The sequence below is a fragment of the Colletotrichum navitas genome (assembly GCF_030913465.1).
Source record: "Colletotrichum navitas strain CBS 125086 chromosome Unknown LY79scaffold_109, whole genome shotgun sequence".
Taxonomy (NCBI): Eukaryota; Fungi; Ascomycota; class Sordariomycetes; order Glomerellales; family Glomerellaceae; genus Colletotrichum; species Colletotrichum navitas.
Window position 1 is genome coordinate 82491 of NW_026850655.1, and position 21841 is coordinate 104331.

Sequence of the window (21841 nt, forward strand, 5' to 3'; positions counted from 1 at the left end):
ACCAGCAGCCAAACTAATCGTCTCAACATAACCGCTCGCACTAAATAACTTCACCTACAACACTACACATAAATCCAATTCCCCTAATCAGAACTATTACACTAAACGCCCAGACTAAGGCGTAATTCAACACAGGCAGACCTTTATGTCCCCCCTCTCGGCCTAAATGCGCCAGAGATCCAACAAGAAACTACTCTTCCTCGCTCAGCTAAATCCAGAGGCACCTAGTTATACAACAATATAATTTCCTTTAACACAATCCTAGAAGTAATCAAGAGCACAACCATCAGCTTGCCAGGCCCTCCAAATCTTGCGCTTTCCAGGGACATCGCCCAGAGATAAGGGCCTCGAGCTTTGTCGGCCAGGAAAAGTCAAGACGACTTTGCAACATAGATGAAGGAGCTAGCAAGGAAGTGGCCGACAGGAGCTTCATGCACCGCCACCAGGCGCCTCAGGCGGCTCTCACCAATGCAGCGAATGATGATGACGAGGAAGATTCTGAACGAGGCAACCACATCAATTGTACCACGTCCTATAGCAGCATCTCTCTACACGACTGTTGCGCCATTAAGCGCCAACCGTTGAACGACCTTACTTGAAATGCCTCGGTTGCGTAATGCACCAGCAATTAAACCAAAATTATTATTTCACGTACTTCGACACAAGACAGCCAGGGAGACTCCCACGCTGTTGCTACCTGCGCATTTTTTGGTCGGGGATCCCAGCCCGCGCAGCACAAGTCGTATCGACAAAAAGTTGCCTGAACCACCATTGTTTGTTCGCATATTAAACATCAGCAACACGGTCATCACATGAGCAAACGTCAGTCTATCGGAGACAGCCCAATATATGTTGGAACTTGTAGAAACATCGCGTTCAACAGTGTCATCAAGCTCATGTGCCAATTCCAAATATGCACAACTAAGAATCAATCAGCCACACCCGCATTTCACATGACACTTTACCGGTTGGTGGTGAACCATCATGCACTCGAGATGGCGCAGGGGTCTCCATCTCAGATATCAAGACGCGACTTCCACCAGAACTTGAATAATGGATGGTATGGTTCTAGGAAGATGTCTTTGGGTCGTAAAACCCTGATTTTCTGTAGACAGGGGTTATTCAGAGCCAGATAGAGTCCTGTTAATCAAGTCTGGCTCCCTCATCTAATAGCTTCAAGTTTACTGCGGTTCGGGCGTGGCAGACAACACAGATAGACATCTGACGTAATGGACGATAAGATAAGGTTGAGATAAGCGAGGAATGCTCGCTGTCTGTACGGATGATGGAGATGGACGCTGTTCCCAGTGACCACAGCGACAGTCAATGCACTACGGACCGCAATACACAGCGTGGAACCTAGGCGGGGGAGTCCAAGCGTACCCAAACATCCCTCGACCACCCCCGGAGATGTGCTTTGCTCCGGGGCCCCTTTGCAAGCCGGCAGGCGACTCGCTCACCGGGTCCAATTCCCACCTATAGACAGACAACATCAACATCATCTTTACCTTTCCCACCACCTTTCCCCATTTTCGCCATCATCTCATTAGTTCGCTCACCTAAATCCAAAACGTGTCTCCCACATTACATACTGCTTTCGCTTCTACTACTACAGCATAAACTTCTTGTCAAAAGACAACTTGCGGCACCATGCCTATCAACAATCAATCCTATGGCTCGTCCGAACGAGACAGTAAGTTAAACCCAAACAAACCCTTGCTTCCCCCTTTCCCCTCCAAAGTAGCCCCTATTAACCATGAGCAATCTCGCACACAGCACTACCACGGCCTCGCCATCAACCCGCGAATGCGCATCCACTGGAGCCTCAAAGACCGGATTGTTATCCTCAGTCACATAGCCAAGCGCGGGCTTACAAATCTGTCTGTCTGTCCAATACCATCTCCAGGAGCTGCACCAGATGATGTAATACAGGGCATAGTGGAAGAACAGCGTCAGCCGGTCGAGCTACCGGGGGGACGTTTGGACGATAATACGGTTGTGCTTATCAAGCCAGGAGCTATCCTCCCGGCCCCGGCTGCGGTGCCCGTGACTGCCCCTGAGTCTTTTCTCAACCCGGGCATGTCTCCTTTCATTAAGAGACCTGGCTTCAACACCACCGGCAAGCCGGTTAACCTGGAGGTCAACCAGTTCCGCGTCAAGCAGTGGAATAACAATGTGACAATCTATCAATATGATGTCACCATCTCACTTCCCCCCCTGAAGTACAACGTCGTCTTCAGGAAGTGCTAGGAGTCTCCGGCGGTTCATCAGATGCTAAAGAAATACAAGTGTCCTTCACGGGGTGGCGACGCGGCAGGCCTGGCGCGCGTTACCGTGTCGGAAGGTGATGGCGGTGACATAGCAAAGGAGCAGCAGCGGCAGCAGTAGTAGCAGACGCGGCGGGTCACCACGCAGGATGCACTGCTAAACAGCCTCCAGACCTACCCGCCACACAGGCTACAAGACAAGTATTGTCTAGCTATTGTCCAGAATCACCGGGTCCTCCATACTAGCACTGAGATATCTCTCTTGGCAGCTGTACCACCTTGCCCGCGATCGTCACCTCCTCCTCACTGACGTCTAGAATATACTACCGCTCCCTGGAACCTAAATCCTATTAAATTCTCCTCTATTATACTAAAACTTAGCACTGTACTTTGGGTTGTCTAGTAGACTAAGGTTAGCGTTATAGAGCTGTCCAATATAACAGATAGCGCCTAGTGATATACGTATCTAAATTCTACTATTACTTTCCTCTTTACTATGTATAAGGTGACTAATAAGAGCCTACCTTAGGTGTCTAACTAGGTAATGGGTTTCCCTTCGGTCCTGTCCCAAGTGCTTCTGGTAAAGGAGTTCAAAGCAGGTAAAGCCCCAATCAGCCAGCTACTCGTTAATCTACAGCCTTTCAGCAAGTCCTTGTCCAAAATCAAGGTGTACCATGGCAGCGTTTTCAATCAACACATAACAGCTCCCATCATGCACAAGGTCAGCAACTTAGTCTATAGGCTAGGTGACATAGACGCCGCATTAGTAGAAAGGCCAGTAATCCATGTCAATCTCTCTAGCCGCACAAGAACTCACCTTGACAATTAGCAGGAGGGCGTCCACATGTCTTGTCGCGTCATCATAGACGCCACTTCAGAGACAATGTACAGGCGTAAGCAGATAGATGCAGACGTGCAAATTCAAAGCAGTATTTATGAGTCACTAAAGCACATAAAACGTATTGTAGAGAACAACACGCTTTAGTAGGACTACGCCTACAAGGCAGTACTTAGGCACCTAGGCACACCAAGACAAAAGTTGCATTTATAGTATAGAACGTGATAGCATAGTGGCACAGATGTCAAGATAGACTGTGGTAAATCAGCTAATTAAGAATCTTAGATATACAGTAGGTGCATAGGACAGTGTTGTCTGTTAACGTTTTTAAGGGCTATTAATAAAGGCTAATGTGGCTCAAAAACTAGACATAATTTTATCTTATAGATTTAGCATCAAGACCAGGGCGTAGTTAGGGGCATAGTTGAGTTTAGCAACAGACGTTGCTAGATAGACAGAGTAGAGAAAACAGGATACGCCAGAAGGCTACGACTTGCCTAGATGGACAGATAAAAAACGTACTTAGCAATCATGTGTTCTTCCCAGGACAGGTGTTAAGGCATACATGGACTTCAATGAGCGGCGGTTATGGAGATGAAGAGATGAAGTTGAAGACGGAACATGTGTGTCATGGGATTATGTGGGTGGCTGTGTTAATGATTACTAACAAGCTGCCAGACTAAAAACATCGCTGTTAATTGCGTGGCAGCAACTAACGCCTTATATCCTGATTCATGACTTCATGACAAAAGCTTTCTTTGGAACGAAGCCATACCTTCCACCTTCGGAAGGTAGGTGGGGAGGCAGGGTGCCTTCCATCCATCCATCCTTCATCCCTTCTCCCCTTATCACGCCAAACATCCGCTCAAACACAACCACTATCATCACAAGCAGCGCCTTCAGCTCCTTTCTATGCGCAGACAGACGGAAGCCAAGGTCGCCAAAGGATTCAAAGCAATCGAGAAAGCAGCTGGACAGGCTTAGAACCAACAAGAGCTATATACCTGCCTATTCACAAGGTGACACAAGTCCGTCCCACACCACACACACAAATCCACATATTCGCACCCTACACGGTCCCATCAGCTGACGCGATTTTCATCCCATTATTGCATCCCAGTTGCAACAGCGCGCAAGAACCCGATGCTGATATCATCCGTACCTTCTAGACAAAACAGTCGTCTTGCTCGCGACAGACAAGACGGCAGGACTCGACGACAGACCAGATAACCATTGACGCGGAAGGATCAATTGTTCTAGATTATCCAGAAAGTCTTATGCGTTCGAGGTCCCTGCTAAAGCAAACTAGGGAAAGGCTGCTCTTGCCGAGAGGGTATTTTGATCCTATTTCTTTGTGTTTTAAGATTCTGAACTGACCGGCAAATTGGCAGGACAGGACCTTGCCTGGAGAATCCGCCTGTTTCAAAGTGAAGGTCCCGCTTCTTCGGCACACCCGGTGAAGGGCTTGCGGTTCAGCGGAGGGAAAGGCACGGCCGGACCAGCGCATGAGTTTGAGGCGGACCAGCAAGCCAGGCCCAATATTTTGGAAGATGCAGTTCCCTTTCTCTTTGACCTTTGGCGCTTGCCAATGGTCAAAGGGAAATGGTACTCCACAGTTCACCAAGGAGGAGTATGCCGTAGAGACGATTGTGGACTCCCGCATCAATCCCGTCGCCAAAGAGCAGATGTACACGGTGGAATGGAAGGGGTTACAGCACCAAGGACAATATCTGGGAGCCATTGAAGCACCTTGGAAAATGCAGGTCCACGATCAAGGTCTTTGTAAACTCTCAAAAGCCAAAAAATAAGGGGAATGGGAAGGGGAGTAGAAAGTGTCACAACACAACTTCATGCATGATTTGGGCTTGGCATCAGCCCCAAAATGTACCACCTCACGTGGGATACACTCATTACTCGCAACGTCCACTTAAGAAGAAAAAGAAAAAAGCATCGCATCTGGTACAGCCGCATGTATGTAATCTGATGTTGACGAGGTAATCAGCCGAAAGGTCGAGATAGTGGAACCCAGCGCGACGAAAATACCAAGGGCCAAGTATAACAACCACGGCGACGACCACAATGGCTGGTGGCGTTTTCTTTACGCAAGGAATTGATTTCTAGTTTATGGCTTTATGCATCCTGATTTATTGGGCCGACTTGGTCAGTTCGGGCATCTGGTGGTAACGTCGCGCGCCTTGCTTCCCGCCTTGCTGCCGCTGCGAACCGAGCTGGAGTGTGAAACGAATTCGGTCGGGCGGCCTTGTGAGCCGTTGAGAGGACCAAGTGTGCTTTTATGTCGTCAAAAGTTACGGCCTGATTCGAGAGGCCCGATTGCGACAAGATGAGCCAGAGATGTTGGTCTATTGAAGTCAAGGCGGGAGCTTCTATTGGGTGAAATGCGGCGATGAAAGATCTGACGGAGGCCCACGAGCACCGAAGTTTAGTAAGGGTGAGTACGATGAGGAAGTCCGAGGGTTTTTAGAGGCTGCATTCCTTGTAACAATGTAATTAGCAGGGTTGGGTCAAGAGCAAGTCAAGAAGAAAGGCTGTGGGACGTGTCAGCCAGAGGATTAATTTGTCAAGGGCCTAGGCAGCGAATAGTTGGTATGCGTGTCATGAATTCGTTAGCAGCGTTGATTCATTTGTGTTAGAGATGCTGCACGGGATAGATGCGACGGTCAGTTCGTCTTCTAAAGATAAATCCTGTTCATACGACCGAGAGTGGTCGACATAAGTAACAGAGCCAGTGAGGTTTTTTTCGGCGCCGTCGGCATCTCGCTTGCTCTTCCCAATCTTCCTTCTAATAATACTGTTCACCTGATTCAAAGTTTTGCCCTAGGATTAAGCTGTCTTACCCTCTATGACGCTTATCTCACTATGCCTACCTAAAAGAACTAGAGAGGGATTATTAATGTGTTCTGCTTCTAGACTGCTGGGACTACAGGTGTGTAAACCTGCCTATATATTTATACTTTAGTCATCTATACCTAGTAATTAAACAGCAACAATCCTATAAATAGTTAACAATGCGTAGGGGCAAGTATCCCACCTAAAAGCAAAGCCTACCACTAGTTATTACCTGCCTTCCCTAAGGGCTACGTCTCTGACAAGCGCTTGATATAAATCCTTACCTAAGCTTCCTTGACGCTACTCCTACTCTACTTTTAGCATAAGACCTAATAGCCCTATTAGTTTCCTGTCTAATTTACGCCTTAACTTGTCTAGGCTGCTAAAAATACTACCAAGAGTGCTGCCAAAAGGGCCACCAAAAATGCTGCCAATAGTGCTACCTGTGCTCTAGCCCGGCCTCCCTCCTCCTGACCACAGAATTGTTTTCCTAGACGCCTTGCCCCGCCTTTCTAACAACCTCTCTCACAGCGAAAACCATGGCAGAGGCGTTTTGAGAGCACGAGTCCATCTGCCAAATCCTGGTCCTGATTGACGGCCTCAGCGCCCGCAAAGCCGGGGCTCTACAGACAAACCCCTCTTTTTCATCATCTAACGCATGACCATCGACATGCATGTTAGAAGGCATCATGGCCAGGGCTAAGCAGTGTTTGGCAAGGATACGCCTTGTTTTAGCTACCTATCTACATATCCTAGTACTCCCAAGCTAACAATGCCCGGCTGTCTCGTCGCCAGAACCCGTTCGACAAATGGCCTGCCAAGTCGATCCTCCTCTAACCAAGTCTTTTCGCAAATAGCTGCTCTTCTTCCGCTCACTCGTGCCCGTCACACTGGGCCAGGCAGGCCACCGGTTTTAATGACCCCACTCCTCAAGCGTGTTAATGGCACCGACTTTTAAGGCCAACCAATGCCCAAGCGACTGAAGGCTTGGTCGGTTAAACGTTTGATTATCTAAGCTAGCAAAGAAGGAAGTGGGAAGACGTAGCACAGCTTTAAATTTAATAGAAGAAATGGGACGCGCCTCCGGTTCGGCACGTGGAAAGCGGATTCACGGAGAGGCAGGGGCATGGCGGCTGGGTGCACTGTTTTGTCGTAGCATCAGCCTTCATCAGATGATGGTGCTGCGGGAATTTCCCAGCGCTCGGATAACGACAATAGATAACAATAATAGGCTGGCATCTGACGTTGGTGTTTTTTGCGCACAAACGGAAAGTGAATTCTGAACTCTACTGGCGCAACGGACTATACTATATTACCATCTGCCTCGCATCTATCTATGACGCAAGACAGGCGTGGCTTTTTGGTGATGAGGTTGATAGGCTCACGCCGTTAGACCGGTAATTGTCGTGAGGTGTAGGCAACAAGGCGAACTAACATGAACTTGGGATGGCTTAGGTCAATCGGCTGAAATGGGCAAGTACCGCTGGGTAATAAATGTCAGCATCTTTTTGAGGATGGATTTCCCCAGGACGGTGGTCCTGGCAGATGGGCTTAGTCACAGCATTACAGAAGTACCTGGAGAAACTGGTGCTACTTTTTGCATACAAAAAGTAGCACCACTTCTTCTGTAACCCGCCACAACTGCCACTGCCACTTCCACAACCACATCCGAACTGCTGTCACTATGGTAGCTTCCCTGGCAGCCTATTGTGGTACGTACTGAACGCAAGCTGCCGCACGGAAAGCGGCCAACCACCCCACTCACGTCCATAGGTACCAGTATTGTAGTGGGCCCCACCCTTGTCCACCGACTGCAAATCGGTGATTTTTTACCGATTTACAGGGGCGCCACCCCTATCCACTCACTGTAAGTCGGTAATCTTTTGCCGATTTCTAGTGGACCCCTTCTCCCCAAAATCCTTATCCCCGTCAAATGCACTTGTTGATCGGAAGCCGCACTGCAAGTGCAATCGCCTCATCCGCCATCGCCATCATCATTGCAGCCCAATTTCGTGCCTCGCGAGTGCTTCTCTAGTCTGCATCACATCATTGCCTTGCTTACTAGGTAGAGACTTGACAATGACTGCCTCCGGCATAAGGCTGCACTCCAGACAAGGACATACATCCTGTCGCTGTACCTTTGGCCTGTGGGCTCCGTCATTGTAGGCTGCTGTGCTGTGAATCATGTTGATAGGTGGTGATGGTGGTGCATCGTGTTGATGGGTTTTGTTGATGGTGATGATGGCTCGTGCGTGGAGTGGAGAAGGGAGGGATGCGGTGAAAATGTCCTGTAATAGTTCTCCATAGTGGGTATTTCAACCCACCCTGTTGCCGGCAGCATTCCTTCTGGAGAGGAGCCAGCACCTTGCGGGGTTTGGCCGGTGCAGTGTTGTTCTGATTCCTGGATTGTTGGTGAGTACCTGTTAATGGGATCTTATCGATTGCCGGTTCCTGACACAATCACCCTTGGATAAGGCACCTCGTGCATCCAACAAACCGTCCACTCATCCGCTTAGTGATTCCGTCCCACTGGTCTACTGCAACCGGTAGCAGAAGCTATTATTTGTGCCGCATCAGTATCTGTCGAGAACACGTCGGCAAATGGCTTTTGGCCCTGCCAAGCGATACACTCCTTCTCGAAAAACAACCCGACGTTGCTTCCTTACTCGTGCGTGGGGTGTAGCAATAGCAAGTTGGCAAGAACAACGTGGCAGGCACCACGCCCTTCTCACCTCCCTATCACGTCGCTTCGCGGCCTTTCTATTCTCTCAACCCACCATTCATCGTCCACCATCTTCTATCAGTTACAGGCCGAGCATCAGCCTCTGGCATCCCTTCCTTGGTCGACGGTCGAGATACAATAACGCTTAAACCACTGTCACAAATCTTTCTGGCCCCCCCCCCCCCCCCCCCCCAGCAACCCCGACTGCGAAAACAATCTCGAGCTTCATGGCCCGCCTTCAACAGGCCCCCAGTGCCGCAAAGACGCAATCAAGCTCCATCCAAGACAAGATTAAAAGTTTCTCCAGCAAGATCCTTGATACGCTACCGACGCCCAAAAGCCTGAAAGAAGCGTTGGCCAATTTTAAAGCTTCCTTAGCAGAGCATCTATATTGCCAGGACCCCAGTATCACCAGACACACCCTGCCGGCTGACATTGTCCGTCTCCTCTCCACTTCACTCCCTCTGGACCACAGATACACCTCGAGACAAATCTCGGGAAAGGTGGCCAAGGCGACAGCAATCTCGGACATTGAAATCCCACGCTTGCTCTTCTTCCTTTCCTACGACCAGGCAAATCAGGGCCGTCCCTTTTTCACCGAGCTACTTTCTTTTGCTAGCCTCTGCCCGAACCAAGTAGATGCCTTCTTCGACCTCCTATGCAGCTGCGCCTCAGCACGTCGTCAACATCACTGCGTGAACAAGCGTGGACTCAGTAAACAAGCACCCGGGATACAATACAGCGACGTCCTTTCTGCGAGACAGAGGCTCCCTCCACTAAACTTAACCCGCGACGCACGCCACATCAAGGCACACAGCTCTGGCCAACATCTGGCCACCGCCAAGGACCATTCTACTCCGTCGCCAGAGGTTCCGCGTCGTCCAAACCAAGCATCACCCTCGAGCCCTTGCACACCGTTGTCAATCCAAGTCAAGGTTCCCTCCGGCGCCCCCTCCGACGATGAAGTATTTGCCCTTTCATCCGCCTATCGAATTGATAACATAGAGTTATCTATCTTTAGAGACTCCGAATTACCGCTTGTCATGCAAGATCCCGAACACCAGAAATCGGTTGCATCCGACGACAGTATTGTCCCTTCAGATGAAGCAGACTTTTCCGACCTTTGTACAAGTCCAGTTGATAACGACGCCGACGACGACGACGAGCCTCACTTCCAAGAGCTTGGAAGTCCCTTGCAAGAACCCACCAGCCGAGCCGACAAGGACAGCGAGAACGACTAAGACACACAAACCCCGTCACCTTCCGACGATACGAATCTCCATCTTGTTCCCGAGGCCCGACACCGCCGCCCAGAAAAGAGAGCGCGGCTTGACGATGATGTTCTGTCCAGTCCGTCGTCACCGATTGGTCTTTGGAGACCTTCGCCACCGTCTATTCTTTTAAATTCAAATAATCTGCCCTCCGATCCCCCGCCATTGACGAACCGGTCTATCTCGCATGAGGTCGACGGAACCCCTAACCACTCGGTCGGATCAGTTCTTTGCGGCCCCAGCCGTGGGCTTGTGAATCCTGGCCTTATGGCTGACGCAACACGGCTCAACGAAGCTATCGAAAGCCTCGTCGCATGCCAGTCCATGCAGACATGCGTGCTCGACACGAGCAAACTATTGGCAATAGCAGAGGCCGATTACCGTGTCAAGCCAAGGCTCGCAGAGTCAGCCAGGCAGGTCCAGACGCTCATCTTTCCCCTCCTCGTAAACCAAAACCACTGGATCCTCGCCATCATGCAACGCAGCGGGCTTCTCGTGACACCGCCTGATCTCTACGACTCTCTGCCTGGAGCACAGACTGTGCCCAGAGTGCAAGACGCCCTGCGGTGGTTCTGCCGACACTACATGCCCTAAGGCCTAAACAATGTCAACTACCTGGTAGATTGTTGTTGTCGTTGTATTATTTTACGCCTGGTCCATTCCTATATAGGACAAAGGGCGCCTATGGGAGCCGACTACCTGGTAGAATGCAGCATCCCTCGGCAACAGAACAGCATCAACTGCAGCGTGTACGCGTTTACATCGTGTATCCATATTCTGGTGGGACGACCTCTTCCAGTGCGCCTCTCCATCCCAATATAGCAGAGGGCATTGGCCACCATGGTCGGCGGAGAAGAAGTTGAGTGGAGGTTTTTGATTTCAGCCCTACCCCGACCAGCACCGCTTGCTACTAATGTAGAGGCGTTGCTGGCACCGCAGTCTGGTAATTCCTTGCAAGTTTATTCCAGCGTCCTTGACACGTTCGAGGCACAGGACAACACGTTGAAATCCAGTCTCGCACAAGACCTTGACCCGTCCGTTCAATTGACCACCTCCACACTCGGCGACGTTGTCGCAGCGCATTCCATATTGCAGCTTCTAGAGACAAGCTCGGCCCACGAGGCTGCCATCTTACAGAGACAGCTGCATGAAGCAACGACGATGGACTGATCTGCGGCGGAGGAGACGGAGCCACCGCATCGCGGAGCGCAGAGACAGATGCAGCGCAGTCACAAGAGCGTCAACAAACGAGGGTCCGGCTCATGACCATTACTCATCAGCCAAGGGAATTAAGCAGGGCTCTGCAGGAACAGAAACAAGGCTTGCTCTCAGAGCAAAGGGCTCTTCATCAGAGAGGGATCTCTAAGGCCCAGGGGTCACGATGATGGTGGGACGCACAAGGATTATTTATTACCCACCACACACATTAGGGATAGAAAGTAGATGACTAGCGGTGGTGGCCTTTTTTGAACTTTGAGGTTTATTCTTATACCCGGGGGCAACTTAGTCAGCGCTGTGAGCTAAATACCCCCTCCTCACGGAGGGGGCGAAAAAATGGGGTTGCCACTCCGAAAAAGGGGTTGCCAACCCCCATCACAAATACCCTCACTTTTGCGTGCGTTATATAGTATAGTCAACTTTTTATTTCTTAAAGTAGTAATACCTATAACGTTATATAATAACAAGAGTAGTATTAATTAATAGCCCTAATTAAGGGCTTTATAATAGTACCTTTTTTTCTTTTTTTATATAATAACTATAAATTTATATTACTACTATAATATAGGTATTACTTTTATTATTATCTACTATATATTACTAGTCCTTTTTTATTTATATTAATAAAGGTGTAAATAGGTAATTTTATAGTATAACCCCTATAGCCCTCTAGCTATTTATCTTATTCTTTATAGTATAATATTATAACTTATATTATAAAGGACCTTATAATATTAAAGGGCTAGCTATTAGTATTATTAGTAGTAATAGTAATAATATATAACTATTATTATTATTATTACTCCTAGGTATACTAACTAATTCTTTACTTAATATAACTAAATTAATGTCCTTATTAATAGGGTTATTAATGTTTATAAAGATCTTAGGGTTAAATTCTAGCCCTACTACCTCTATAGCTATATTAGCTAATACCTAATTAATATTACCTTAACTAAGAGGTCTTACTATATACTTAAATTAGTTAAGTATATACTATAGTAAAGGAGCTAGGTTAAGGTTAATAGTAAATTTCTTTTTACTTTTAGTATTATTATTATACTACTATAGATCTAAAGGGTTAAATAGGATATATAGTTAATCTTCTCTAGTATAGACTAGCTATTATTTAAAGGTTAGTTACTTTATTTATTTATTTACCTTTTAATACTTAGTAGTACTATATTACTACTAGACTTTTTTTTTTTACTTATAGGCTATTTTTTTTACTACTGCCTATTAGTACTATATTTTTACTTATATTACCTTTATAACTTACTTATTATATACCTCCTTTATATTTATAATAGTAACACTAGTTATAAAGAAGTATTATAGTTTAATAGCTTACTAGCACTAGCTTTTCTATTACTATATTTCTAGTCTAGTATTTTAGTCCTTAAGGTGTTACTACTAGTACTTATAGGTAAAAGATCTTTTATAAATTACTTACTTTACTACTTTAAATCCTTTCTTTAAAGAACTACTTTATATACTACTATATTTCTTCTCTATATAGTTAGTAATAAAGATTACCTTATTAAAGTAGTTATTATATAGTAAATAATAAATAAAATATAATAGTATATCTTTATTACTTTATTATATTCTTTTAACTAGTTAGCTAAGTATAATATTATTATATATAGGCTATATACTTGCCTTCTTAAAACCTTTTATAATATAGGTAGTAGTAAAGGCCTTTTTAACTATAGTATTAAGGGTAGTAATAAAGTTACCTTTTATAAATATAAGGTTACCTTCTTATATATACCTATAGAGTACTATTTATTAGGCCTTCTTAAAGTATTAAAAGACTTCTATATCTATTAGTTAAAGAAAGTGTATTATATAAGGTAAAAAAAAAGTAAAAATAATATTAAAGTTAATATAATATTTTATAAGCTTTAGACTTATATAGCCTATAAATTTATTAAAAAGGAGAAGGTAATATAGTTACTTTAACTTTTTTATAGTATCTTAATAGTTATAATACTTTACCTTTTATTTACTTAGTTAACTATTAAGTAAATATAAATTATAAGTATTATAACTATATATATTAATACTAAAATAGTCTTTAAAAAAGTAGCCTATTTAGTAATACTTTATTAACCTTATATATAACTTTATATTAAAGTACTATATATAGTTTATTATAATCTCTTAGTTAAAAAAGCTAGTTAGTAAATATATAAAGTAGACACCTTCTTAGACTTAGTAATCTACTTAAGTAGTAACTAGCTATATTTTAAAAATTATATATACTAAAATAATATTACTAGATATATTACTAGACCTAACTAAAGTATATAACTTTTAATTAGCTAGATCTATAACTTTAGATAAGTAGTTATATTTTAGTAGCTACTTAAGGATAATTATATATAGCTAGCTACTAAGGTAGCTAATCTAGCACCTAGATTTATTAGTGTTCTATATCTTAAATAGGCTAATATTATACTTATAGAGGGTAGCCTAGTACTAGGTAAAGAAGTCCTTTATTAGAGCTAGGTCTAACTTAGCCCCCTTTTAGTATAACTTAACTAGTTTAATAGTGCCTTTTTTCTAGAGCTCTAGATAGTTAGTAAGCTAGCTTTAGATAAAGTGCTTAAAGACTAGTAGTTAACCTTAGATACTATAAAGGTAGTTAGCTATTTCTTTAACCTAGAGTAGTAAAGCTAAAAAGCTAGATTTATAGAGCTATATAATAAAGGCACTAAAAGCTATATCTTTAGCCTTTATAAGCGACTAAGGCTAGCTAGGCTTATCTAGGCTAACGTAAAGGTTATAGTCTTCTTAAAAGGCCTAAAGGTACTTCTAAATTACTATATAAAATACACTATAATCCTAGGTAGCCTAGTGTATAAAGGGTATATTAGTTACTAGCTTATCTACCTATTAGTAGGTTACCTATTAATAGGTAATATATAGTATTTTAGCTACCTTTTTAGTAGTAATTATATTCTTATTATATTAGTAAGGTATATTAAAGGGTTAAAGTAAAGTAAATAGTTTAGTTACTATTAATATTTATTAATAATATATCTAAATAATTACTTATTTTTAGTAAGAATATAATAAAAAGTAGGACTAGGTTAGGACAAGTGGTAACCTTATTTTCCTAGTAGTAACCCTATTTTTTTGCCCCCTCCGTGAGGAGGAGGTGTTTAGCTTTGACGAAGGCTGACTAACACCCTCGGGTACTTAAATTTCATGTAGCAACTGGAGCTTTACTTAGATCCAAGAGAAAAACAAATGTGCTTGTTCCACACCTGCTGTTAGTTTTGTTCATGCCCAGAGGGAAATGATGAAGATCATAGCGCCACAGCGTCCCCCCCTCCCCTACCGCTGTACAGCCTGAATGTTACTGACGCCGCACAGGTCCATCCATCTATCGCGTATCGCTTCTTCTTCCTTCTCCCAACTAACCCCACTCCCCCATCACATCACGGCTCAACCGATCCGCAACCCACCCGTCGCTACATAAAGAGACGGTCACCCTCTGCAAGGCAACAATTGCTAGTGCCGCCATCGCATCAACGACAACTCGCGCGATAATACATGGACCGATTTCTGCCTCACGAGCTGCGCGCTGCCGTTGTTATTAACTACGCCGCCTGGCACCTCCGAGATTGACAAGGTGGACAATGGACGACGAGGTGGACGAAACAGCCCCGCTGGCTTCGCGTCCATCCCTCCCCAGGCGTCGCATTGCCCCAGCCTTACCATAAGTACTCTGCCTCCTTGACAACTGACGGCAGTCACTCTTAGGCTCCATGAGCTAGGTCGCCCTGGGTACCTGATGAATATTACGCATATTAAAGCTAACCTGTGTACGTCTCTCGACAAATACGGGCAATGATAGCCTTCCTCTCGTCCACAATCAACAGGCCTCGCAGCTATCTGAGCACGACCCGATTTCTATTTGTACACAGAAACTACTCACACGCGCATTCTCGATGGCATAATCCGAATGGCGAACGCCTTCGCTTCATGCACCCAACTGCACTCGCCTCGCCTCGCCTTGGCTGCCGGACTCGATCGAGCAAATCCAAACCCGGTTCAGAAGATGTCACTCAAAGCGCACATGCCTATCTCGACCAGGCCCTCGCATTCCAGATCCGTGGTCCATGATCGTTTAACTATGATGCCAGCATCTGTTTACTGGCCCACCTATATTTAGCTTCTAGTTGCCTCCTGTTCTTCCTTCTTTTCCCTTCTTCGGGCAACTGTATACCGCAGTAGTGTGCCGATTCACACTGAAGGAATGCGCATCCCCCGTGATACCAACACATCTCCTCTCCCCAAGTCGCCCACTATCAGTACCGCATCACATGAACCTCATCCAGTCTCCATGCGACAATCTGGACCCTGCTGGCGAAGCAGCCTCTCGTGTGTCACGAAGCTCGGCACTTTTCAGTTCTCAACCTATTCTTCCCATTTGACCTGCCCCATTGTCCGCTTAGGGCGCGGTGCCTGGACGCCATTAAGCCGGCTTTACTGCACAAGTCCCACCGATTCATCCCTCCGGGGTAGAAACCAGACGCAAGGCGACGCCCGGGATTTGCGCCGCCATGCGCCGTCTTCAAATCCTCGCCCCCCCCCTTATGACGCAGGATGCTACTATTAGGCTGAGTCGTATGAGTGGTAAGACTCAAGGTTGGGGGGTCCAAGTGAGAGTTAAGCGAGGACAATGTCGATGAGATGGATGGTTTGGATTATCAGCAGACTCAGGATCCCGTCCGGGCCCATGAGGTTGTCCACTATATTGGGCACGGATTCAATCACAATCAATCAGCAGCATATCTAGGTCTCCAAATATGCCCCTTTGTTCCCCCGGCCGTTTGCTTCTACGCTCCCGTACGCAGGCAAGGTCATCCACTTGTTCATAATAGCAAATTTGACCAATTTAATATGTCAAAAAGGGATTAGCCTCTCGAATCACGGCGTAGATATATGTCTATGGTTGAGCTTGTGGATTTAGCCACACTCAAGGACTCGGGGAGAATGGTGGTCGGGATCCTGGTCTCGTTATTGGCCATGAGCGTGCGCCCGGTCACATTCATGGAACATTGTCGGGCTCATGCTCTTAGGGCCTACTGGCACACCTCAGTCATGCACGTGCTCATAGATCAGCGTGATGAGGGAGCCGTACAAGTATCTAGGCATAGACAGATCCACAGACATCAATTCGACCTTGGGCTAGAAGCGATCGGAAATGCAAACATAATGCTGCACAAGGCCTCGACCAAGGTCTCCAAACGTATCCGTGCAGTCAGTCAAGTTACTCAACAACCATGCACCGGACGATGGCAGTGTACGAGGACTACTGCATCAACAACTATCTGCACAATTGGGCAGTACGACTCAGACATTGCACTCGTTCGTGCACGTGCGCTTGATAGTGGACAATATAAGCAATACGCTCAAGTTCGTTCACGTGTCCGGGATTGTGGGAGCCTGAAACCGCGTGGGATATTCAGGAGGTCGTGGGCGTAGAACAGACACATGGACGTGGGTGTGTACATGTGGCCAAGGGGCGTCGTTTTTTCCCTAATCCATCGAGGCTGAAATCAAGGAAGGTCTCAGACAAGATGACTCGTACGTCGCGGCGTTTCCTTGTTCCATATACAACATGCATATAAGCATGTTGTCCAAGTGTCACAGAAGCTCACGCTCTGCATCTCAGGCCCATATGGCCTTGGGACCGAGGGGTGTGGAGCGCTACCTCAAAGAAGTAGCTCTCGACCCCAGGCACTGCTTATTAATTAGGCTCTCCTTCGGAATAACTTTCAACATCTTAGGCCAGAGTCCCGCCCGGCTTCAATTCAGCTAGCCTTTTCTTGACGAAGATACTAAGGGCGTGCATTCGGCTTCAAGTCCCCGTACCAGGACTCTCACTAGTTGATAATTCAAAATCAAGACTGCCTCCCTGTCTTTTCCTGTCTGTCACTAAATATATGTCTATATAGAGCATCTAATGCAACGTCAGGTGAGCTATCGCCCCCAAAACCTTCTTTGTGATCTTGACCAAGGTTTTCCGCACTCAAGACCTCCATGTCTGGGTCCTGGGTAGTGAATAACCACGACTCCGCCCCCGAGAGCGGCACATTCGGGGGACGTGACTGGATCTCGATATAGAGAGGTACTTTGCAGTTGGATCCACAACACCAGGGAAGCCCATCTACATGGTAAGCTAGCTAGTAGGGGAAAAGTTCCAGGATCAGGTTCAGGCCGGGCATACACTACCGCGTTGCCGGACGAGGTCAAATGCTCGCTTCTCTCTCCATGTCCATGTTGATGAACGAGGCGGCGTCTCAGTCCGTATCACAATGTGGGAGGGGGTTGTTCATCTCCGCCTTCTTGTACACGTCCCTGTCGGGTTCGAGATCGTGTTCCTGACCGGGTCCTTCCTTGGATTGATGCGTGTGTATTTTTGTTTCTCACTAGGCGTAATGATGGCTCGCGCTGCCGCCCCCCTCGAAATCTCCCATGCGCTCAGGACTCTGCCGGGTGATGGTAATGTGGGGTCCATCTTTGTGTCTTGTCGTCGATGTGTCGGTCGACGATGGACCAATACTCAGGCTCTCGAGACATCGGGATGGCGTCGTCTGGATGCTGCGGCCGAGGAGACGGCTGGCGGGGTACGCCGTCCGCGAGGAGCATCGACTGTTGTCCGTGACTCTCGCCTTGTCGACTGTGGCTTGCTCACGCGCGTGCCATGTAGTTTGAGGTCTTGGACTCTACCTAGAGGGGTAGAGAAACCAGTTAACCTACTCGTCAAGGCGGGCAATGATGGACGGGGACGGGCGGGCATAGTCGACTTACTCACGGGCTCTATGACGGTGCGCGGATGCAGCTGGGCGCCCGACGAAGCAATTCGAGCTTTTCCATCACTCATCGCGTGCTCCTGGGACAGCGACTTCTGTGCAGCTACCTTGTGGGGGTCCTAGTGATGTCAGTACTTGGCGTGTACGATTGAAATTTGGAGCTCTAGGTAGGATGCGTAGGGCCATTCTCGTGGTGCATACATAGTACGTACCGACCGCAACATTGTCACTCGGCATGCATTGCGAAAATGGCTGAACAGAAGCCTTGCTGCGCCTGAGAGTATCGTTCTTTTATTGATGCGTGCCGGCCTCAGGAGATGGAGTAATCCCAGCAAATGCTGACTATTTGCAGACGAACTGGGTCTGCCCAGCCACGGTGAATTGGTCGACACGGCCCTTGCCCAACATCCGGCATCTGTTACATGGCGCCTTGTTCACCGCGGCCAGGCCGGGCCGACACGCTACCTAGCAGCCTAGGTAGGTAGGTAGTCTTGTCCCACGCGGTACCCAGGTAGCTCGCCACTGTTCCTGCTGCGGGTCGGACCGTACCGCCATCACTGTGGGGCAACAGTAGACAGTGGGTGCCCCACAAGTTCCCCTTGCAATATCCATCCAAGACCAGGCACACGATTTCCCTCTTCTCACCCAGCCCCGACCGGCTTTTTGTAGCGCTTGGCTGAAGTGCAAACTCGCTGGTTACATGTTGCCGTAATTCCCTGGTTGCATCTTCGTGGCTGGCGATATCATCACCCCAAAGCAGCTTTGCTGCCCCCCTCGGCATTACTGATGCGCAATGGGATGCGCAATAGAATGCGATGATTACATAAGAGCTTCGCTGGCGTGGCTTGGCCGTGTGTGTGGCTTGTTGTCGGCAGAGTATTGCTCCTCAGCAACCCAACCCGGCTGCCTTTGTACTTTACCTCAACTCTCCCATTCCAGATATGTCTGTCACGACCCTGGCCGTGGTGCACGGTATAGCTGAGGCAATAGATGAGAAGACTGGAGAAAAGAAAGCGGACGGCGCTGCTCGTGGGTGCCGCCGTCTTGCAGCATGGGCAAAATGCGATTGACCAGCACCTAACAAGGAGGCACAGGTCGAATTGCTGTCGCTACAGGCTGCAAAAGATTTTGTAGGCCGGCCAGCTAGGGAAAGAGAGGTCACAGTACCATTTAGAACTGGAACGTGCATGTACCTGAATAGAAGGTGTTTAGACGTCTGGCCATTTGATAAGCTGTTAGGTAGGTGGTGGTACGTTGCATCTCTTAGCCCAGACGAACTGGTGGTACTTTTTATATGGAAAAAGTACCACCACTTCTTCTGCCCCCACTCTACCAGCGCCTGTCCTTCGGTTTCTTGCAGCAGGAGGAACTAATGCTACTTTTTATATGGAAAAAGTACCACCACTTCTTCCTCCGGCCGTGGTGAGCACGTATTTAGCCTTACCAAGGTCACACCTTTTCCCGCGCAGCACGTCACGTCCCTCATCTTCCTCACGGTTCTCACATCCTTTACGTCCCCTTTCGCTTTCTGCCTTTCTGTACGCCAATATGACTCGAACATTTCCTACCCCCATCCATCACAATATTAGCGCCGGCATGTTTCATGTAGCTATAACTAGCTTCTATTACCTTGATGACAGTCTCCTGGGTGATCTAGTTCCTGTTTTAATCGTCCGCCACCGCCGCCACTGCCGCCACTGCTCTTCCAGCATCCCAGCCTCCTGTCGCGTCAGCCTTGCCGCCGCCATTCGGTGCGATACGCGAACGAGGCCACTTCTGAGCAATGCAATGGTGTATGAGTGTGGCTAGCAACAGCCACACTACAAGGCGAGTGCCAATGGTTTCGGAGACTTTGGGGGCAGAGGGGACTACATCAGTAATCTTCGTAAGGTCGATGAGGTCTAAGAGCTCGTGGATGTAGCAGGGTGGTGATATTTAATGCAGCTAGGTAGCATCAGGGAGAGAGAGGGCAAGGGTCGGGGGCAGATCTAAGGCAGAACATCATGTACATAACCCAAGGGAGTAATCAACGTCTGGGGCCCAGACAAATTTGTCGTTGTTGGCATGCCACCATGTTGACCCGGGAGGTGATCTCAAGACCCGTATGTGTGACACACCGCCCGGCGGCAGAAAAGTCAGCCCCTCACCTTTCACCCCATCACGCTGGAAACGAGTACATCGGGGTAAGAGTGACAACAGGGGATTAAACTACTTCACTGTATCTTCTCAGCTCATCTCCTGCCAAACATAGGGAATAGTCTTGGATTACGTGACCCGCCGCTTCCTAATTCTTCACCAATATTATCCCCTTTTCTTTTCTTTGTTCCTTTGTTCCTTTGTTTCTTTTTGCCAATTCTTCACCCAACACCATCTCCTTTCCTTCCCTTTTCTTTCTTTCTTTCTTCCTCTCAATAATCATACCACCCACAATAACGCCGTCCGCTGACCCCCGAAAATTCACGAGAGATCACAGTCTCTCACGTCAGTCAACCAAAGTGCACGTCAACACAAAGGAATGCCAGCCAAGTTTGTGAACGCCATGGCCATGTCAGTGAATCTCTGTTCCGCTCCCGCCAGACCAACACGGCGACTCACGTGCTCACTAACTGACCTTTTGAGCGTGGAATGCTTAGACCACAGAAGCCGAGTCGAGTCCGTCCGTTTCTAGACGACGGCATCATTGACGACTGCCTCAACGTTGCGGTCCAGCTCTCCGCCTGGAACCTCTCCGGGTACGATCCATTGCTCCTTGACAGGAACAGCGGCACTCCCTACGAATATTCAATCGACCCCGAGACCTTTGACGCTCTCTCCCAGAAGATTGAACGGGACAGCCGTATCGATCACGACGACCTTCGCATTGAATATGATGCCGCTGGAATGCTGCTGCGTTTCAAGATGCCACAGGGACCAGTCCATTCAATCATGTCGGATCGTATCGCCGAGCTTGTTACAAACGCCGCAATCAACGTCCTTCCCGCCGAAATCGAAGTCGAATCTTTTCGCGAGTTCACTCTCTGTCTGGGAAAAACGACTTTGATCCCCGACGTGGCCTAGGGTGCCATCGACGGAAATTATCACCCATCCGTCGTTGCCGAAATCGCCTACTCTTCACCTCGGAACAGGAATGAGTTGGACACCAAGTGTAAGAGGTACCTGCGTCTGGGCAGAGGCCGAGTCCGCGCTGCCATTGCCATCAAGATACCCTACGACTCGGAAATTGCCGCCAACGTTGCCCTCATTCTCGATCAGCTGCACAACTGCGTCATCACCCTCTGGGTTTTGCGTCATGGCAAGCCGCAGCGCGTCATGAACTGGACCAGCCTCACCCAACATGATGCGAAGCTGACACTCTACTCGGCCGACTTTGCAGGCGACGACGCCTTGGATCCCCGCCGCACACCCGATGACAAGTGGGTACTTACTTTTGACACCTTGTGTTGGCTAGGCGGCGATGCAGAGAGAGCGAGCCTTTGCTGATAGAAGTAACCCTTGTAGCAATTCCTCGGCCCTTGACAGCCAGCCGCCGCTGCCAATTACTGTTCCGTTCACCGATATCGAGATGAAGCTCCGCAGGGCTGTTCAATATGCGAGTCTTTCATCCGCTACGCGCTGAATCCCTTTTGAGTTTACTTCTTTCGGCCCAAGGTTGCCCTCCGTCTCGATTGAAGGTAGCCCAACTGCGCGACTCAAGCACGATGAGCCCGCATACTGGGCGAAATAACAAGTGTAACGGGGCAATCAAGTTTGTTGGCAGCTGGATTGGGGATCAGCCTGACCGCGGACGGCAGAAAGTGCAGTCATATATATAGAGAGCAAAACGAACTCGAATTAGAGAAGCATAC

At 47.7% G+C, this 21841-nt stretch overlaps 4 protein-coding genes across 4 annotated transcripts; all 4 read left to right on the forward strand.

Annotated features, from left to right (window-relative positions):
- Positions 1–1672: 1672 nt before the first annotated feature.
- On the forward strand, positions 1673–2250 carry LY79DRAFT_674167 (uncharacterized protein; the record flags this gene model as incomplete). The annotated part of the gene is made up of 3 exons (XM_060564266.1): positions 1673–1693; positions 1777–1884; positions 1933–2250. 3 exons carry the CDS (start codon positions 1673–1675, stop codon positions 2248–2250), a joined length of 447 nt encoding a protein of 148 aa, XP_060408366.1.
- Positions 2251–8901: 6651 nt separating this feature from the next.
- On the forward strand, positions 8902–10064 carry LY79DRAFT_677840 (uncharacterized protein; the record flags this gene model as incomplete). The annotated part of the gene is made up of 1 exon (XM_060564491.1): positions 8902–10064. The coding sequence occupies one exon, from the start codon at positions 8902–8904 to the stop codon at positions 9913–9915; it is 1014 nt and encodes a 337-aa protein (XP_060408367.1). The 3' UTR covers positions 9916–10064.
- Positions 10065–17098: 7034 nt separating this feature from the next.
- LY79DRAFT_570239 (uncharacterized protein) lies at positions 17099–18218 on the forward strand. The gene is made up of 3 exons (XM_060559133.1): positions 17099–17913; positions 17995–18115; positions 18198–18218. Exons 1-3 carry the CDS (start codon positions 17499–17501, stop codon positions 18199–18201), a joined length of 540 nt encoding a protein of 179 aa, XP_060408368.1. The 5' UTR covers positions 17099–17498; the 3' UTR covers positions 18202–18218.
- Positions 18219–20535: 2317 nt separating this feature from the next.
- LY79DRAFT_674170 (uncharacterized protein) lies at positions 20536–21612 on the forward strand (the record flags this gene model as incomplete). Its single annotated transcript, XM_060564267.1, has 4 exons — positions 20536–20547; positions 20637–20987; positions 21054–21409; positions 21495–21612. The coding sequence occupies 4 exons, from the start codon at positions 20536–20538 to the stop codon at positions 21610–21612; spliced, it is 837 nt and encodes a 278-aa protein (XP_060408369.1).
- Positions 21613–21841: the final 229 nt, after the last annotated feature.

Bases quoted from the DNA above. Each gene is read 5' to 3' on its own strand.
- LY79DRAFT_570239 (XM_060559133.1), top strand. From the start codon at position 17,499: ATGTGGGAGGGGGTTGTTCATCTCCGCCTTCTTGTACACGTCCCTGTC. The intron at 17,914-17,994 runs CTAGAGGGGTAG...TAGTCGACTTAC, and splicing joins TTTGAGGTCTTGGACTCTAC to TCACGGGCTCTATGACGGTG.